At 37.4% G+C, this 21,569-nt stretch overlaps 1 protein-coding gene across 1 annotated transcript in view; it reads left to right on the forward strand.

Annotated features, from left to right (window-relative positions):
* Positions 1–21,569, forward strand: part of LOC150088287 (cubilin-like) — a 1,623,406-nt gene that overhangs the window by 915,700 nt on the left and 686,137 nt on the right. Inside the window, exon 27 of the mRNA XM_090370104.1 lies at positions 5,437–5,577. Within this exon, the coding sequence (XP_090226230.1) occupies positions 5,437–5,577 (141 nt within the window). The remainder of the gene's footprint in view (positions 1–5,436; positions 5,578–21,569) is intronic.

Raw genomic sequence — 21,569 nt, forward strand, 5'->3', positions numbered from 1 at the left:
TAAATGAATATTTTGCATTGACATTCACGCATGAGGAGTTATTCAGCGAGGGAAATGTCAGAGGTGTATTCAACTCTGGCAGTAAACTAGATAATCTTGTAATAACTGAGAGTAAAGTGGAGGAGTAATTGTTGAAGATAAACATAAGAAAGGCACCTGGGGTGGATGGAATCTATCTGGTTATATTAAAGGAGGCAGCAAAGGAAGTAAGCAAACCCTATGCCCTAATTATGAGAGCCTCCCTGGACTCATGGGAGGTACCTATGCACTGGAGATGTGGAAATGTGACCCTAATTCACAAAGGAGGATCAAAGGGCAACACAAGTAATTATAGACCTGTTAGTTTAACTTCTGCTCCAGGACAATTAATGGACGCACTGGTTAAAGAAGCATCGCAGGATCATCTAGACAAGACTTCAGTTATAGCTCGGACACAACATGGGTTTGTTAAGGGGAGTCTTGTGTGACCAATTTGATTGGATACTATGATGCAGGGAATAACTTTGATATTTTATACTTGGACCTTAGAAAGGCTTTTGATACTGTTGCACATGAAAGACTGCTGCACAAATTGGAGCAGTGTGGCATTGGAGGCAAATTGCTGCTATGGATAAAGGGGTGGTTGAGGGGGAGAAAACAGAGAGTAGTAATCAATGGACACTGCTCATCATGGACTAATGTTATTATTGGCGTCCCTTAGGGTTCAGTGTTGGGTCCATTATTGTTTTCTCTATTTATAAATAATAGTGATGATGGTATATCAAGCATAATGTCCAAGTTTGCAGACGATACAAATGTTGGCAGGGTTGTTAATGACACTAATGACAGTATGCTGCTGCAACAGCATCTAGAAAAGTTGAGCAGATGGGCTGAGAGGTGGCAACTGAAGTTTAACATTGACAAATATAAAGTACTGCATATGGTAAGCAGTAACCCCAGATCAACTGTGTGGTGCAACACTGACAGTGGTAGAGAGTAAAAAGGACCGCATGGTAATTGGGCAATCAGTTATGAAGTTTTCTGAGCAGTGCAGATGGTCTGCAAGAGTAGCTCATGGTGTCTTGTCAATGATATACATGAATATTTCTAGCAGGAGTTAGGAGGTAATTATCTTATTGTATAAGGCAATGGTCAGGCCACACCTTGAGTACTGTATACAGGTCTGGAGGCCTCAATTTAAGAAGGGTGTAGAGCTATTGGAATAAGTACAGAAAAGGGTAACAAGATTAAGGTATGGAACAGAATGTTGCTCTTATAAAGAAAGGCTGAAATTTTGAAAATTACAGTGTCTGGAGTTTAGGCATCAGCGAGGTGATCTGATTGAGGTGTATAAAATCTATAAAGATAGATTTGAGCGAAATGTATAAAGTCTATAAAGATAGATTTGTGCGAGGTGTATAAAGTCTATAAAGATTGATTTGAGCAAGGTGTATAAAGTTTATAAAGATAGATTTGAGCGAGGTGTATAGAGTCTATAAAGATAGATTTGAGCATGCTCAATGCTGATGGGATTCTTCCTCTTGCTCAGAATAATCAGAATCGCCTGAGATTCAAATTGAGAAAAGACAGTTGTAGGATAGATGTGCAGAAGTTTGTCTTTCGCCAGCGGGTGGTTTTTTGCTGGAACAAACTTCCATCTGTTGTTGAAGAAGTTGATAGCTTAAACAGATTCAAGGCAGAACTAGATAAACATTTGGACCGAGTGGATGGGTGAAATGAGAAAATGAGAACGGGGGGTTGTTTTTTTTTTGGCTGGTGCTGTATAAACTTACGTTCTTGCATCATGTAACCTTCCTAATGCTAATTATCAAATACGTTTCTTGACATTCCTAAGTTGTTTCATGGTATCATGCACTCTTTCACAACAGCACAATATGTCATAGGATGATTAATTTTTACAGTATATTATTCAAGACGTCAGTATAGCCAAACAGAACAAAAAAAAATTTCTAGCAAGAAAACTGAAAATCTTGCAAGATGTACAAAAAACATGAGTTTTGGTTACCACATCCTCATTCCATCCCCCAGAATTCTCCATAATATGTTCAAAAAGTTCAATAAGTTGAATTCTGTGACGTTTTACTGTGTTTGTGAAATTAGAAGTAAGTTCCATCTCGTTGCTGCAACGGAGGGTAATTTTTTAGCAACAAAATCTTGCAAAGCACGTACTCTTTTCAACATCCTAGAAAAATATGATGCCGATCTACTGATAGTTTGGGAAAACTATCAGTAGATCGGTAATAAACAAAACCAAAGTTTACATTCCTTGATATTTGAGAGGCTATGCTTCAGAACTAAAATCAAAATGTGGGTGTAGTAATGTGTAAAGGATTGCCCACTCATGACACAAGCACAGTTATAAGTTTTGCCGACCAACTTGTCCTTAATATTAAATTTCTCAACTCTGTTTACAATGTATTTAAAAAGACCACTTGACATTCATTGCTTACGTCTGTAAATCCAATGAACCTTTCATGTGTTTGCCCATTATGGACAGAACGGAAAACAGTTGATAGCTGCTGTTTTGATACAACATCAGAAGTTTCATCCAGAAGAATGGCTACAAATATAGCAGAAGAAATTTCTTTCCTTATAGCATCTTTAACCACATCAGATACAGCGTTAATGATATCATTTTGTACTGTGGAAGAAGTTCCTCGAAATGCAGTGGATGTCTTTAAATGACTCTCTAAAAGAGGATTATACTCATGGAGCACATTTAAAAATTCTATATAATTCCCTCGGTTAGCTGAATCTTCAGACTCATCATGACCTCTCAAAGGAAGCTCTTGCTCAGTCAAATAACATACAGCATCAATTAATCTTTTTGAAATGTCTCTAGTTTTTTAACTTGTTCATTACGGCAGCTAATTCCAATTTTTCTCTGACTGTCAATGACAGTGTAAATTTTTTGTTTTCCAAACATCTTAAGATTTAAAAATGACTGAACATGTGGTTTGGGGCACTCGTGTTTTTCCACTGCTACGTCTAAATGATTGAGATCGGAATAGCTGTACTTATTCCAAACACCTTTCTCTTTGGAGAATAATAAACAAGACCAAAGTTTAACCTTGACAAATGCAAAGTACTGCATATGGGTAGAAGTAACCCCAGAGAAACATACCAACTGTGTGGTACTACACTTAAGCTGGTAGAAAATGAAAAAGACCTGGGAGTAATTGTGCAGGCAGATATGAAGTTTTCTGAGCAATGCAGACAGGCTGCCAGGGCAGGTCATGGGGTTTTGTCAATAATATATAGGAATTTTGCTAGCAGGGAAAAGGAGGAAAGAACAGGAATTTTTCTAGCAGGAATTAGGAGGTAATTATCTTATAGGATAAAGCAATGATCAGGCCACACCTTGAGTACTGTTTACAGGTCTGGAGGCATCATTTTAGAAGGATGTAGATTTGCTTGAGCATGTACAGAGAAGGGCAACAAGATTGGTGAGGGGAATGAAGGGTTCCTCTTACCAAGAGAGGCTGAAGTTCTGCAAATTGCAGTGGCTGGAGACTAGGCACCTGCGTGGTGAACTGATTGAGGTGTATAAGGCCTTGAATGGGTTGAGCACGCTGAATTCTGAATGGATCCTTCCACTTTTTCAGATTACAAACCTAAGGGGGCATAAGTTCAAATTAAGAAAGGACAGATGTAGAATAGATGTGCGGAAATTTGCCTTTAGCCAGCGGGTGGTTAATTGCTGGAACAAACTTCCATCTGTCGTTGCGGAAGTTGATAGGTTGAATAAATTTAAAGAGGAACTGGACAGGCATTTGGAGGGAATGGTGTGATTTTTTTTTTGATTTTTTTTGGCTGATGCTGCATAAGCTCATACACCTGCTTTCTTGCATCACATGCCACCACTACTACTACTACTATATCATTTTGTACTGTGGAAGAAGAAGTTCCTCGAAATTCTACTTATTGTATTGTGAAACAGGAAATGTCTCATGTACTCAGTTTTATCACAGTAAATTTGGAAGAGGAGGATGAAGCTTACCTTCTTTGGTTATGTTCATACAATCCGCAAAATTTTTGGCAGAAAACGGGACATTCAGTATATCGTCAACACTATTTCCCATTGTAAATATGGGCAAAAAAAGCTATAAATTATATCTAAAAAAACTATAAATAAACTTTTAAATATAAATATCAATTATAAATATAAATGTATATTAAAAAATTGTGTAAATCGATGTCATAAACACATCAGTTCACATTTATGCATGCAAAACAGACGAAACTCAGAAAACAAAAACAGCAACTCACTAACTACTTCTGGATGCTGCTGTCTCAGTGCACACCCTGCCACACCTTCTGGATAGTTTAAAACCATTGGAAGGCTAAGAATTTGACCTGCTGCACCATTTGTATGACTGTTTAGAGGGCTCAAAGATGTCCATATTTGTGAGCGCATACCCGAGCTATTAACGAGGTTTTTAACGTGAATATGATATGATGTTTATGCCCCAAAACTTCTCCTCTTCATGAAACATTTTATATTGGATTTAATTTTAGGAATCACACGAAGCCAGCAAACAATTAATGGTGTCTATTAACAGAAAAAATGCAAAAATATAATATCAGTGACATTGCAATTCAATGGATGTGCACCACACACCTAGCACACCCTGAATATATTCCCCTGAAATACACATTAGGAGTGCCTAATCTAACAGCATATTTTACTAAATAACTATACTTAAACAACACATCACTTCCAAAACTAGCTATGTAAAATATTGTTTATATTAGGAAGATGGAGAAATATCCAGTAATCTTGAACTGGAAGTTAATACCGCCCCCTCCCACACACACACCACTGTCATTGAAGAAGACCAAAAAAAAAAAAGGGTTGTAACATACATTCCCTCATTTTAATGAATACAAATCACCAATTAAATATCTAATGCAGCTAACTATTCCTTTATTCCTCGCAGGAGACTTGGCACCTGCAAGGTGATCTGATTGAGGTGTATAAAGGCTTGAATGGTTTGAGCCTGCTCAATGCTGATGGGATTCTTCCTCTTGCTCAGAATAATCACCTGAGAGGGCATAAATTCATATTGAGGAAAGACAGTTGTAGCATAGATGTGCGGAAGTTTGCCTTTAGCCAATGAGTGTTTGATTTCTGGAACAAACTTCCATCTGTCGTTGTAGTTGATAGTTTAAATAAATTCAAGGCAGAACTAGACAAACATTTGGAGTGAGTGGATGGGTGAAATGAGAAGGGAGTGGGTGTTTTTTTTTTTTTTTTTTTTGGCTGATGCTATATAAGCTTGCTCTCTTGCATCATGTGCCCTTGCTAATGCTATTCTCTTGTTTAAGGACCCTAAGTTTAAATCATGACTTAACACTCACATTCAAAGTATATTTTAATTGTTTGGAACCAGAAACTTGCAGGTCTATTTTATAACATATTTAAAATCATTACAGGTGATCTTATTGGAGTTTACTGCTCAACACTTTCTTACTTAAGTGTGGAGTCACCTGATAACGTGGTATATATGAAATTCAAGTCAAATTCTGCTCATACTGGACGTGGTTTTAAAATTTCATATCGTGCTACCTCAGTGAGTAAGTATAATTACTAATGCATAGTATAATTCATTATTTCTGTAGGGTTGGGTTCTTAGTGATGATTTCAGTTGCACAACTATTATAACTATTTGGATGGTTGTATGAGATGCATAGCTTTATGTCAGAGTCAGTGTTGGATTAAGGCCAAGCGATGCCCTAAGCACAGCCCAACAATGGTGCCCCCTCGACGTTGGCTTCCCCGTTAATTAACTTACAAGACATTAAGACTCAATAAGTGCTGAACATGAAATAAGAGTTTCAAAAGTTAATAACCCTTTACCAGTTTTCTTTCAGGCAAGACCCCACAACTATATGAAATAAAAACTTTGTTTTTTTTTTTGTTTTTTTTTCAATTTTTATTTATTTAACAAAAACACTAAATAGCAGAAAAAAATGTAAGCAAAGATTTGCCTATAGGTTTATATTTATTTACTTTTTAAAACGTTTTCTTCTAGATTTTTTTAATTGCAAAATTTTTGATCAAGTCCTCAAAACTAATTTGGCGTAACGAATCTGCTTCTGTACTAAACAGACACAAGGCATCTGATCTGTCTTGTCGCATAGCTGTTCTCTTGGAATTTTTAATGTGCTTGATTCATGAAAATGAATGCTTAGCTCTGCAATTTGTAACCATTAATGTTAAAAAAAATACACAAGGCAATATCTACCTTTGAAAATGCTCAATCAGTTTTGTCTTCTACAATTATTTTCTAAAGTTTTGCATGACTGAATCTGGTTTTTACACTTTTTGTTGCACTAAATTTATGGCACACATAAGCGTGAAATTGCTGAAGCTGAGCATAGAGAGAGAGGGAGATTATTGTCCAAGTCATCTGGATAAGTATCAGTTAGTTTTTGAGAACAGTGAAAGTACCTGTCAGTTTCAGCAGATAAAGTATTATTTTGCACATCACTTAGAAAGGAAAATCTGTCTGCTATTTCTTTGTATGTCTATCCTCTTCAAATCTCAGTTTCTAGTTTGTCAATAATTGGGTAAAATGTGGTGATATGAAATTTATCTCTGGCATTCTGCTCTAGTTCTGGTGCATCTCTGTCATTTGGTACCTTCTTTCTGATATGTTTGCGTGTTTGAACAGCCTTGTAATCAACATCTGGTAGTATTTCCTTTACAATTGCTTGATATATTTCAACGTCATCTCTTAAACAGCATAGTTGGTCAGCTAATGACCCATACAGATCTGCACATGTTTTTACGTTCACATCTTCACTTTGCAGAACTTGACTTGCTCTATGAAACTTTTGCAAAATCTCATCCCACACGGTCAACATGAAAATAAATTCTACCTCTTGCATCTTATTTGCAGTATTGTCTGCTTCTCTTCTAGTGTCTCCCTTTTATAACTGATCTTCAGTTAAACATTATAAAGCTTCCCATGTCTTAAAGAAACACTTCAAAATTACCTTCCATCTGGTTATTAAAGAGGTATTTTAACACAGGTTCATTTCCAAGACAAGCTTTAAGAATTTTCTACCGGCTGGTTGAGGCTTAAAAAAATGTATAGAAAAATTTTGTTTAAGTTTTAATTTTTTAATTTTTAATTTTTCTCTAAAGTTTTTCTCTACAGAAAAACTGTAGAGAAAAATTTAACTGCCACTTGACAGCAATCAGCCACTTCAGCCTACCAGATTTAGTGAATGGGCTGTACAGGGCACATATATGGCAATCTTATTTTCTTCTAAAATCTTTTGCTGCATCCCCTTATAAGACCAGACATGTTAGCATCATTGCCGTAGGACTGACCCCCTACATTTTGAAAAATTTAGTTTGCAAACTTCACGTTAAGTACTGCAATACGATTTGCCATTTCCTCACCAGTATGGTTTTTCGGTTCCAAAAATATTAAAAAATGTTCAATAGGTTGCCCATCTTTTAAGTATCGAAGTACAACACTTAACTGATTTTATATGTCATAGATCCAGTGTTGAATCAACTGACATGGTAAAATAACCAGAAGAATTTACTTCATCCACAGTGAACGCATGGACCTTCTGAGTCATTAGTACAATGAACTCCTCACAGGAGGTTTTGGACAGATAAGAAGGATTTTCTTTTCCAGAATTTCCTTATTTTGAAATGTGCACTGCCAAAAATGGATCAAACTGACTTATGAGCTCAAGCAGCCCTAAAAAATTCCCATTGTGCAGCGAACCAAAATTTTCATCTGTTTCTTGAAAAGCTAGGCCATGTTCAGCTGACATAAGAATAACAGCTATTACATGCTCCAAGACATGTTTGCAGTAGTTGCATTCTTCTTTAATTTGTTCTTCCAACTGTTTGCAAGCCCAAACCTTGTCTGCATAGAGTCTCGGTAATTAGTGCTTCTTTCACGATGAGCAGTTACACTAGTATTTCGCCAGTCACTGAACCCTTCTCTTTCAACAAAACATGAGCAACATTTAGGAGCAAAAAGTTTACAAATAAAGCAGTAAACTGACCCTGTTGATAGTTAATATAATAAGCACTCTTTCTTGTATTGTTCACCATTGTCTTTCGCCCCAAAAAAATGTTTTTGTGAACAGTATCTTGTTTGTTTGCCACTTTTAAAAGTTCGGCAAGGTTTGTCGTGTGGCCCATTGTGGTGTTGACAGTCACTGGGTCTGCAAGGAATCCAATAAGCCAATCATCAGCAGAAAAATCTCGCTACAACCCTGGATCTTTTGCTTTATTTACTTCATCTTTTACAGACTGAATCATTTCTCCTTGGTCCAGTAGATTTTCATTTTCAGACTTTGTCTTCAACTTGTAGAACAACTTGCCTCAACATTTACACTAAACATATCAAGAGACTTTATGGACAAAGTGTGATCAGTAGTGAGACTGTGTCAGTCGAACCAACCTGTGGCACCTCAACATCATCATGTTCTGATCTTGAAGTTGACCAAGCGGTACTGATCGGTATGGATCTTTCTTCAATCTTATCATAGTCAGATACAGTACAAGTAGCTTCAGCCCCAGGTGACAAGCAGGCGCCTCCGTAGCCAGGTGGGAAGGAGCAGCAGTGCGTAGCACACGCTTCTTGATTAGACCGGGGTTCGAGTCCGTCACCACCAAATACGGAGGATGCGGAAAGGTCAAGGAATGACCACCGCATATCCCGGAGCAATATGGCCTTAGTTGCTAATGCTCCTAAAAACCAAATAACAATAACAATAACAAGGTGACAAGCGATCTTCCGTACTATTTCTATTGTGATTCATAGATTGACTAGTTTTTTCTTGTTTTATTTCATTTTTAAAAATCATTTTGTTTATTAGCTCAACTTTTTAAAAGTTTAAAAAGAGAGCCAAGAAAAGGAAAGCACCTTTTACTTTACTCTTTATTAGTTTACTAACTGTACTTGGCCACAAGTGGCACTGCTGGCCTTATACTTGAACTACAAGACTATCAATATTGACATTAATATTACTTAAGGATAATAATTGCATAGAATTTTCGAGGTTTTCGTCCGTTATTCTTGTCCAAATTTTTGATTTATTGTATTTCATCCTCGAAAAAAACTGTTCACACATATGTGCTGCCGAAAAGACAAATGATTTTTCTTGAAAAGGCACGTAAATTTGTATATTTTTCTTCCACCAAATAAAATTTATAAAAATCCATCAAAGCAATGTTGTTAAATTGTGATTTTAGCACTAAATCTGCCTGAAGCACAATAGGTTCCATCTGTAAGTTTTCTGGCACATTATTTACATCAGTATCCATCGGATGAGCAAATATAGTGAATGTGGGGTCTTTGTTTTGCAAACCTTGTATCAAATTGCTGTATTAGTGCCTTCAGTTGCCTTTTCTCTCTTACGAATAAAGGCTTAAGTTTTGCAAATTACAGTGTCTGGAGACTAGGCACCAGCGAGGTGATCTGATAGAGGTGTATAAAGCCTTGAATGGTTTGAGTATGCTCAATGCCGATGGGATTCTTCCTCTTGCTCAGAATAATCACCTGAGAGGGCATAAATTCAAACTGAGGAAAGACAAATGTAGGATAGATGTGCAGAAATTTGCCTTTAGCCAGCGGGTAGTTGGTTGGTGAACAGACTTCCATTCCTTGTTGTGGAAGTTGATAGCCTAAATAAATTTAAGGCTCAGCTGGACAGGTATTTCGAATGAACGGAGGGGTGAAATGGGAGTGTTTTTTTTTTTTTTTTTTTTTTGGCTGATGCTGCATAAGCTTGCTTTCTTGCATCATATGCCTCTACTAATGCTAAATGCATTAGCAATGCATTTAGTGAATTTATGCATTTACTAATGCTAAATGCATTCTTCTCCATAACAATTATAAGGGATATTTTTATGAGTTGCTAGAGTAGGAAAATGATAACAATTTTTAGCTCTTATCTGACTTTCCAACAATCTTAGTTTATTACAAAAAGCTTTGACATGTCCATACAGTTCATGAACCAATTATCTTGGTTTTTGCAATTTAAGATTCAGTTCGTTTAGGTATCCGGTGACATCTACAAGAAATGCTAAATCGCACACCCACTCATCATCTTTTACTTGGTTAATTGTGTTTCCTTTTATGTCCATAAAATCTGCAATGTCTTGTTTCAGATCATAAAATCGTTTTAACATTTTACCTTTACTCAACCACCTCACTTCACAATAAAAAGACACATCTTCATAAAACCGAAAATAGTTTGCCAAATACTCCTTAAATTGGCGGTGATTAAGTGAACGTGACTTAATAAAGTTAATACTGGCTACTACAACTTCCATAACATTTGTGAATTCAATCGATTTTGCACACAGATTTTGTTGGTGGATAATGCAGTGAAAATTTGTTAAATTTTCCTGATGGATCTGTAGTTCTATTGCTCTTTCATGAACTATTCCAATAAATTCCTTCCGTGCACCAACCATTGCAGGGGCTCTATCAGTGCATATGCCAGATAGTGAACTCCATTTAAGCCCAAATCTCTCGAATCCTGTGTTGACTGTTTCAAATATATCTTCACTGGTAGTTGTTCCTTTTAATGGCCGAAGCGCCAATAATTCTTCTGTGATGTTGAAATCCGCATCAACTCCTCGAAGAAATATTGCTAGTTGTGCTGTATCGAAGGCATCAGTGCTGTCATCCAAAGCAATTGAAAATGCTTTCAATCTAGCAATCTTCTCTTTTAAACTTTTTTTAATATCATCAGCCTTAATTTCTATCCATCGAATAACAGTATGTCTCAACAAATGAATATTCTCAGTCTTTTTTCTTTTCAGGACATATTATACTTGCAACATCCAGCAGACATTCTTTGATAAATTCTCCTTCACCAAATGACTTAGAATGCTTAGTGATTTTTTCGCTTACCACAAAGCTGGCTTTGACAATGCTGTGGTGCTGCATTCGTTGCTTGTTGAACATTTGCTGCTGGGTATCCAAGTTCTTCTTCAACTTCTGTATCTCATCTTATCGTAGTTGTCCATCAATTTTTTGGTGATCCGCATGTCTCGAAGTAAAGTGTCTCTTCAAGTTGTATTCTTTCTTGACAGATACGGATTCCTTGCACAGCAAATATACAGGAAATCCTTTATTCAGAATAAAATAATAATCGTCCATCCAGTTGTCATGAAATTGACAATTCTCTGCATCTACTTTTCTTTTTTTTGACATAACCCCTGACATTGTCCCAAATTTATAAGCGATATTCAGAACTTTCAAACAAACTGTCTTCTACACCGCAGGCACTGAACAGAACACAGCATCAATGCAGGCACTGAACAGAACACAACATCAATGCACGCACCGAACTGACACATTACGGTACACGCTTCTTGATTAGCCCGGGGTTCGAGCCCGTCACCACCAAATACAGAGGATGCGGAAAGATCAGGGAATGACCACTGCATATTCCCGGAGCAATATGGCCCTAGTTGCTAATGCTCCTAAAAACCAAACAACATTAACATTAACTGACACGTTGTAACACATTCACATATGCAGCTAGTCAAAGTGAGAAAGAGATCTTGGTGGGAGAAAACATGGTGTGTTTTGTGCAAGTCATATGATGTCAGCTTAATGTAAGTTAGTAGAACACACCATGTTTTCTCCCACCATGAATCAAGCAAACTTCGCTGAAATAGATTAGGGCCGGATCAAAAGAAGTAGAGGGCCGGGGGTTGCCCATATGTGGTCTATATATTACTACATAAATGAGAGTTTACATATGCTCAGTTTTTTCTACGTTCTATTAATATTTTGGAAATAAACAAGGATTTACCTTTTATTCAGTCCGTAGGATTTCTTCTTTCCCAAATCTCCTTATGCGAATAAATTACAAAATGATACTTAAAACAAAATTACATAATTAAAAACTCATAATGTATTCCTCACTATTGGCACACGGACAGTCCAACACCCCAGGATCACAGTGGTGAACCCCACCCTGACCCCAGAAATATTAACCTCCCCATGCAACTTCAGGGAAAATAAGGATATTGTAATTCACAAAGCTGATAGGGGGGGATACTGTAGTCATTTTAAATAAAGCAGATTATAATAAAAAATTGCAGGTAATTATATCAAATAGTTTCACATACCAAAAGGTAGACTCTTCCGTGTTTGATAATGAGGTTACTTACAAGAAATTACTTACCTCATATCGTTAAAAGGATTACATTTCAATGTAACAACTAAAGCAACTAAAAGCCAGAACAAATAATGTACCTATTCTCTTTGGCAAGCGGCACCTCCGTAGCCAGGTGGGAAGGAGCAGCAGTGCGTAGCACACGCTTCTTGATTTAGACCGGGGTTCGAGCCCGTCACCACCAAATACGGAGGATGCGGAAAGGTCAGGGAATGACCACCGCATATCCCCGGAGCAATATGGCCTTAGTTGCTAATGCTCCTAAAAACCAAATAACTAACAAACAAACTCTTTGGCAAGTAAAACTACACAAATCCGGACACCCTATTTGGCCTATTGTATCATACAAAAATTCTGCTTTTTCTGCCTTGGCGGCACATTTATATTAGATTATAAAACCTTTGTGGTAGGTATTAAAATATAGTATAAAGAATTATGATACCTTATATACAGATTTAAAAGACTGTAAAATTGGGGGAGGAGTTAAATTATTTTCCCTTGACGTAGTTTCATTATACACTAATGTTAATGTTATGTATGCGCTGGATGTAATTTGGAATTTATTAAATAATAACACTATTAGTATTAACAGTACGAAGTTGCCCAAAAAAGAGATATTTGAGCTAATTAATTGTTATTGTTTGTTATTTGGGTTTTAGGAGCATTAGCAACTAAGGCCATATTGCTCCGGGATATGCGGTGGTCATTCCCTGACCTTTCCACATCCTCTGTATTTGGTGGTGACGGGCTCGAACCCCGGTCTAATCAAGAAGCGTGTGCTACGCACTGCTTCTCCTTTCCACCTGGCTACGGAGGCGCCTGAGCTAATTAAGTTACCGGTTGAGGCTAATTATATTTTATTTGAAAGTAAGATTTATAGACAGATTTTCGGTTTGCCTATGGGTTTAAACTTGAGCAGCCTAATATCGGAGTTGTATTTAGATAAACTGGATAATTTAACGCAGTTTTTACCAAAAATCACATTTTATAGAAGATATCTCGACGACATCCTCATTATAATGGATAATGACACTAAAAATTAAGTTTTGCAAAATTTTAATAATATGCACATTAAGTTAAAATTTACTCTGGAGAAAGAACAAGAAGAAACAAAATCCATTAATTTTCTAAACTTTACACTTAAGAGGGAGTGCGAAAATATTGATTTCAGTATTTATCCTAAGCCCACGAATACGGGGATATTCTTACACTATAGTAGCTATCACCCATACTCATATAAAAGGTCAATCGTGCTAAACCAGTTCTTAAATGCATTTAAATATTCTTCCACACACCATGCCCTACAGATAGGTTCCTAAATAGAGGATGATGAATAGGTTCCTAAATAGAGGATACCCAATTACCTCTATCAATAGCATTAAATTAGAAGCGGAAGACAAAATAATCAATAACAAGCATAATGACAGGATTAGTAAAAAATATTTTATTTCAGTGCCGTATGTTGAACACTGGTATAGACAAATTATCAACCTGTTTAGAGGTACAAAAATGCAAATAGTAGCAAAACCAGTTCGTAAATTATATGCTACACTCAAAAATCGCACAGTACTATCTACTTCCGGACAAACACATGACCTCGTCTACCACATTTCTTGTAAGGATTGTGATTCATCTTACATTGGATCTACCAGATGTATTTTAAACTCGAGGGTTAGGCAACATGAAGCATCAGTTCATGCATCACGTGCGAACACCTCGGATCATTCCATGCGATAAATGAAAACCACACAGTCCTGTTTAATGAAGCCAAAATTTTAAGTATTCAACATATAATTATACTAAGCTATTGATTGCCGAGACTTTAGAAATGAAAATACAAAAAAACTCGAATGTTCATTGTCCATTTCTCATATCTGATTCGTCGACTTTCGAACGCATGCATACCAAAGACTAATCTCCTATTTATAAGATTCCCAACATACACCTGTTTCAGTTGTTTCATTCCATCCTGTGAACATGACAATAATCCGCTTAAGGGAGGAATCCTTTAATTTCTTTGTTTTATCGCATTTTAATAGTATTTTATTTGTATTCCAGTGTGGAATTTTTAATTGCATGGTTTTATCGTACTTTTATCTTATTTTAATAGTATTTTATTTGTATTCCAATTTCGCATTTATGACAAAATGTCTTCCTTCACTAGAAGTTGCATGGGGGGTTTAATATTTCTGGGGTCAGGGTGGGGTTCACCGCTGTGATCCTGGGGTGTTGAACTGTCCGTGTGCCAATAGTGAGGAATATATTATGAGTTTTTAATTATGTAATTTTGTTTTAAGTATCATTTCGTAATTTATTTGTATAAGGAGATTTGGGAAAGAAGAAATCCTATGGACTGAATAAAAGGTAAATCCTTGTTTATTTCCAAAAGAGTCTATATATATATATATATATATATATAGAGGCACGCGAGCCTCCACTCTATCTTCGGAGGAAAATGTTGCTCCTAAACTATGCAGCAAAAATACAGAGCATTCCCTTTCATCCCATCTCGCCATACTTATTTGAGCCTTGGTGGACCACCTTTTATCAGAACAAACCTAACGAAAACAGCCCAATTGGGATAAGGTTGCTAGAGTTAACAGAATGCTGGAATTTAGATATGGGTAATATCTTTAAGGAAACAAGCGATTATGATCCTCCATGGTCTGATTATACACTAGTCTGTGATTTCCCATTCCAACAATGAGGGAAAAAGCAAGCAGCAGATCTCACCATCAGGAAACTCCATGCTGCACATGTAGCTAAAAATTCTTGGTGTTTTCAAATATGTACCGATGGCTCAAAAACTAGTACGACTGTGGGCACGGCAGCAGTTTCTTCTATCTTTTCTTGTTCTGTGTCCGTTCCAAAGGAATGCAATGTCTATTCTGCTGAACTGTGGGCGATTAAAATAGCTCTGGATCACGTGATTAATCTGTCCAGTTAGCAAACTATGATCTACTCTGATTCTCTGAGTGCAGTAACATCATTGAAAAATCCATCCAAGCCAATCCATCCCATCTTGAAACAAATTAGTTCACAGATAATTGTGTTACAAGCTGTTAACCAATCAGTCACTTTCTGTTGGATACCAGGTCATGTAGCATCAAAGGAAATGAATATGCAGATCAAGCTGCTAAACATCCAATCACTGCAAGCTCTCCTGACTACCAAGTGCCATATACAGACTACAAATCAGTCATAAAAAATGCATGTGAAGAGCAATGGTTGCAAATGGCAGTCTCAGGGCAGCAGTAAGCTGCTTCAATTTAAAAGGAACCTAAGTTGTGGCCATCAAGCATGCAATGAAATAGACAAGAGGAGTTGATCCCAGCCAGGACGTGTATTGGGCACACACACACATATCTAACCCATATTTATCTACTCATGGGGAAGATCTGTCTATTTGTACATATTATGAATCTACACTTACGCTGAAGCATATTCTAATAAATTGCAACCATTATAATTATCGAAACACAATTTTCACATCTGCAAGAACCTTTGACATTACCTCATCTGATTGGAGACAATGCAAATCTAGCCAAGTTCTTTGTTTTCTTGAAGCAAACAGGATTTAACAAATTTTAGCTGGTAATTGCACTACAGAATAGAATCAGGCACAATATGGCTGTAGCAGTCCTTGTGCCATTAAATAACATATCAACCAACCAACAAGTAGCTTCTGATGGCAGAGATCTGTTTTGATTTTGAAGATCAGGTTGTGTAACTTTTGTGAAGAAATTAGTCAGCTTTCCAGTTTTGGTCACTAAATCTGAAGCCTTTTGTTGATTCTTTTTAGTCAGTTTTCTCATTTTTGCACCACTTAATTGAACATGTTTCATCTTGGGTGTGAAAATTACAGAAGAATAAATGTTAAAAAATACACATGAAACTCGCGTTATAAATATTATAAATAAATATTAAAAAATACGTTTATTTATTTCAATAAATGTTTACTATTGTTTACTATTTTAAATTTGTAATAAATATGCTAATTGAGAGTGGATTTTGTTTAACCTTCAGTATCACGACAAGGGTAATTTTTTTGGAAGAAACCTTTTTTTAACAACGCGACAAAAAGTCAAACACGGCAGGTAAAACAATTACAAAAAATCAACTAAAGTAGAGTGTGGCAGTGAAAGAGATAGAAAGTTTGCATGATAGTTGGCATGAATAGCTCCTCATGTGTGAATGCAAACTAAATGAGTATGCAAAATACTCATTTAGTTTGGCTTCTATCTGAGAATGATCATCTACAGTCAAACTACTGATGTCAAGTGGACCAATCTGTTTCATCCCCTTCCTTTTAGAGTTTATATAACTAAAGAAATCTTTGCTGTTTTTCTTTACATCCTTTGCCCAAGATTTATCATAATCTGCCTTCCCTTGCCTAACCACCTTTGTGACTTGATTACAGACTAGCTTATAGCTACCATAGACTTTTGTGTTGCCTGATAATTTATATGCATCCCATGCATTTTTCTTCTCTGCCACGAGAATGTTATTCTGCCTGTTTTATATCTGTTTGTCAGCATGTGAAATTTAGCAATCTGTTAAATTAATTGAGTTAAATTGTTGTCATTGTGATATACCTTATAACGAATGTCTGTAAACTTATTTATAATGGTTGATCGTAATTTAGCACATGGCATTTTGTAAGTAAGCATGTTATTTCTCACAGTGCTTTATGACAAACTTTTCCAACATAATGTAAATATGAATGCTTGTGAATTCACTGCATGAGATGATAAAGTGTGACAGCAGAGACAAGAAGATAAACTAAAAAAAATTCAATGAAATAGATACCAAAAGCATCAGTATTATAATTGTCTTAGTAAAAGACTAGGCCTTGGGTGCCAAGCATTATAGTGATCAAGAGATTGCCGAGTGATTCATAGAACGTTTACTCAAAGCCACAGTTCTTCTTCAGTTTGGAAAGTTTTTTTTTACATTCTTGTTAATCAATAACAAACTTAGTCTTACGAATGTAAGCAAGTTTAAGAAAGGAAAACCACTTTCTTTCTTTTTCCTTTAGAATAACACTAACTTATTTTTATACAGCTTGGTCACTCTAGCAGCATTGGTCCTGCCTCCCCGTGGCGGGGTCAATAACCTGGGAGAAGAAATCCACTCTCCCAGGGCTGAAAGGAGCAAATGACAAAGAAAATGACTATTCTCAACCCAAGAGGTTGAAAACAATACCTAAAGAGGAGATACCAGCCTTCCTCATCTTGCACTCTCTATCAGATCAGCCTCTGAGAAAATTATCACCCTTTCTAGTGCAGCAGTGCATTGAGTCTGCTGCTGGTTCACCTAACTCATTAAGGCGACTTCAATCAGGAGATCTTCTAATAGAGACTACTCAACCTCCAACATTCTGTGAAACTATTAAAGCTCACAACCTTTGGAGGACACCAAATAAAAGTTACTCCCCATGCTACCTTAAACTCCTCTAAGGGAGTAATAACAGAATGGAACTTATTATGTGTATCAGAGGAGGAAATTGTCCAAGGCTTACACAATCAAAAAGTCATCCAAGCAAGGAGAATCATGAGCTGAAAAGACTGTACTCTCGTTCCAACAAGGAACATAATTCATACTTTTAGCACTCCTAACTTACAAACATTTGTGAAAGCAAGCTACCTGCATTGCTGTGTCCGACCATACATTCCGAATCCCATCAGGTGCTACAAATGCCAGAAATACGGACACTCCTATACTGCATGTTGAGGTGAGGTGAGGCAGTATGTCCTAATGGCGGGTCAAAAGATCAATCAATCTGATTGTGCCACTACCACTCCGCATTGCCCAAATTGTAAGGGTAACCACCCAGCTTTCTCAAAAGCATGTGAATTATGGAAGCAAGGAAAAAAAATTCAAAAATATAAAGTAGAGAACAAAGTGACATACTCAGAGGCAAGAAAACAGGTAATCAAAACAGAGACAAAGCGAATTATGCTACAGCAACTCAACCTTTACAGTCTGTAGGGATCCAAACTTTTGGTTCCTCTAAATATATCAATTGTGAACTGGTTGCTTTCTATTTCAAAACAGTGTCCTACACAAAAAAGAGCAGTCCAGTAATACCCCAATTACCATACCAACAGATGTTTCCTCAACAATAAAACCAAAAGTGACAGAAACGATGAACATCATAATTCGGAAGATGCCATTTTAGAATTACATGAACCGATGAGATGGACGTGACCTGCCCAGTCTTTCCTAAAAAAGACAAAACAAAAATTGATTGATACAACAAGCTACAACTAAAAAACAGTCAAAACCGAAAACAAACACATAAAACCACATAATGGAAAAAAACCTTCAATGGAATTGCAGAGGCTTTCGGAATACAAAAGACGATTTCCAGGATCTAACCGATCGGTATGAACCAGCTGGCATACAGGAAACTCTTCTAAATTCACAAGTGTGTCCTTCCATCAAAAATTATACCATCTTTAGATGAGATAGGAGTATTGACATGCCAACTCATGGAGGGTGGCTATTATTGTCAGAAATACATTCCATCCAAACATGTTTCTCTTCAGACTCATTTTGAAGTAGCGGCAATGTCTATTCCCTAATAGATTAGCTACCATCTCCATTCTGCTTACTGGGTGACTTCAGTGCTCATCATCTGCTATGGGGATCTCCAAAAGGGGTAAAATTAGCAATAGCATTAGTACAGGCATTTGATGCAAGAAAGCAAGCTTATGCAGCATCAGCCAAAAAAAAAAAAAAAAAAAAAAAAACCACTTCCACTTTACCCCTCTGTTCGTTCAAAATACCTGTCCAGCTGAGCCATAAACTTATTTAGGCTATGAACTTCCACGACAAGGGATGGAAGTCTGTTCCACCAACCAACCACCCGCTGGCTAAAGGCAAATTTCCGCACGTCTATCCTACATCTGTCTTTCCTCAATTTGAATTTATGCCCTCTCAGGTGATTATTCTGAGCGAGAGGAAGAATCCCATCGCATTGAGCATGCTCAAACCATTCAAGGCTTTATACACCTCTATCAGATCACCTCGCTGGTGCCTAGTCTCCAGACACTGTAATTTGCAAAACTTAAGCCTTTCTTCGTAAGAGCGCCCCTTTGTTCCATTCACTAATCTTGTTGCCCTTTTCTGTACTCGTTCCAGCAGCTCTACATCCTTCTTGAAATGAGGCCTCCAGACCTGTATACAGTACTCTAGGTGTGGCCTGACCATTGCCTTATACAAGGGAATAATCACCTCCTTATCCCTGCTAGAAAAATTCCTATATATCATTGACAATACACCATGAGCTACTCTTGCAGCCCGTCTGCACTGCTCAGAGAACTTCATATCTGCCTCCACAACCACCCCCATGTCCCTTTCATTCTCTACCACTGTCAGTGTAGTACTACAGAGTTGATACGTTGCTCTGGGATTGCTGTTTCCCATGTGTAGTACTTTACATTTGTCAATGTTAAACTTCATTTGCCACCTCTCAGCCCATCTGCTCAACCTTTCCAGATCCTGTTGCAGCAGCATAGTGTCAGTAGTGTCCTTGACAACCCTGCTTACCTTTGTATCGTCTGCAAACTTCGACATTGAGCTTGATATATCATTAAGCTTGATATACCATTAAGCATCATCAATATCATTTATGAATACAGAAAACAATAATGGACCCAACACTGAGCCCTGAGGGACTCCACTAATAACATTAGTCCACGACGAGCAGTGCCCATTGATTACCACTCTCTGTCTTCTCCCCCTCAGCCACCCCTTTATCCACAGCAGCAATTTGCCTCCAATGTCACACTGCTCCAATTTATGCAGCAGTCTTCCATGTGCAACAGTATCAAAAGCCTTTCTCAGATCCAAGTATATAATATCAAAGTTATTCCCTGCATCCAGTTCCTTTGTGACTGCATCATAGTATCCAATCAAATTGGTCAGGCAAGACTTCCCCTTAACAAAACCATGCTGTGTCCGAGCTATAACTGAAGTCTTGTCTAAATGATCCTGCAGTACTTCTTTAAATAGTGCCTCCATTAATTTTCCTGGAACAGAAATTAAACTCACAGGTCTATAATTACTTGTGTCAGCCTTTGATCCTCCTTTGTGAATTGGGGTCACATTTGCACATCTCCAGTCCGTGGGTACCTCCCCTGAGTCCAAGGAAGCTCTCATAATTATGGCTAATGGTTTGCTTACTTCCTCTGCTGCCTCCTTTAATATAACTGAATAGATCCCATCCACCCCGGGTGCCTTTCTTGTGTTTATCTTCAACAATTTCTCCTCCACTTTACTCTCAGTTATTATAAAATTCTCTAGCTTACTGCTAGAGTTGAATACACCTCTGGCTTTCCCCTCGCTAAATAACTCCTCATGAGTGAATGTCGATGAAAAATATTCATTTAGTTTCTTAGCTACCTGAGCAGGGCCGCCGTAGCCTAGTGGGCAGGCGCGCGGGTGCATAGGTACATGTGCCTTGAGTGACCGGGGTTCAAGCCCGTGACTGCTGAATACAGTGCTGTTTCTTGTATTCTGTGTATCTTGTAAACACCTCTGATTGTTTGGTCGTCCCGGAGTATAAACAGAAAATTTATTTATTTATTTATCAACAGTTGACCCATCGATAGCAAGTGGACCAATCTGATTCATCCCCTTGTAGAGTTTACATAAGTAAAGAACTCTTTGCTGTTTTTCTTTGCATCCCTTGCCAAAGATTTCTCGTAATCTGCCTTCACCTGCCTAACCTCCTTTGTAACTTGGTTACAGATCAACTTGTATCTATCATAGGCTTCTGTGTCATGTGTTAATTTGTATGTATCCCATGCATGTTTGTTCTCTGCCATATGCCTCATTAGTTCAGCTGACATCCATTTAGGCCTAAACCTTGAACAATATTTCTTAGTTGGTATGTAAAGCCTAGTAGCTTCCGAGATAAGTTCTTTGAATGCTTCCCATTTTGCATTTGCTGTTGGTAACATCATCAGTTGGTCCCACTGTATAGAATTTAAATACTGTCGCAGTCCATCGTAGTCGCCTTTACGAAAGCAATAACCCTTCCCCTTCCCTTTACCCCTTATGGTAGTTACCTCTTTGAGTAAATCCCACTTCAGCACACTGTGATCACTGCCACCTAGTGGTTCATTTATCTGCAGATTCTTAATGTATGAAGAATCACTGCTGATAATCAAATCAAGAGTATTCCTCCCTCTAGTGCCTCCCGAACATGCTGATGTAGAAAACAATCATCCAATAAATCCACAAAAGCCTTGCTAGTGTGTGAGTGACCAGCCCCCAAATTCCAGTCAATATCTGGGAAATTAAAATCTCTCATTATAAGACTCTCTGATTTACTAGCCCACTCTATTTCCCTGTACAGTTTCTTATTGTACTCATCAGAGTCA

Source organism: Mastigoproctus giganteus, chromosome 3, assembly GCF_048544385.1.
Source record: "Mastigoproctus giganteus isolate SK-2022 chromosome 3, ASM4854438v1, whole genome shotgun sequence".
In the NCBI taxonomy this organism is placed as follows: Eukaryota; Metazoa; Arthropoda; class Arachnida; order Uropygi; family Thelyphonidae; genus Mastigoproctus; species Mastigoproctus giganteus.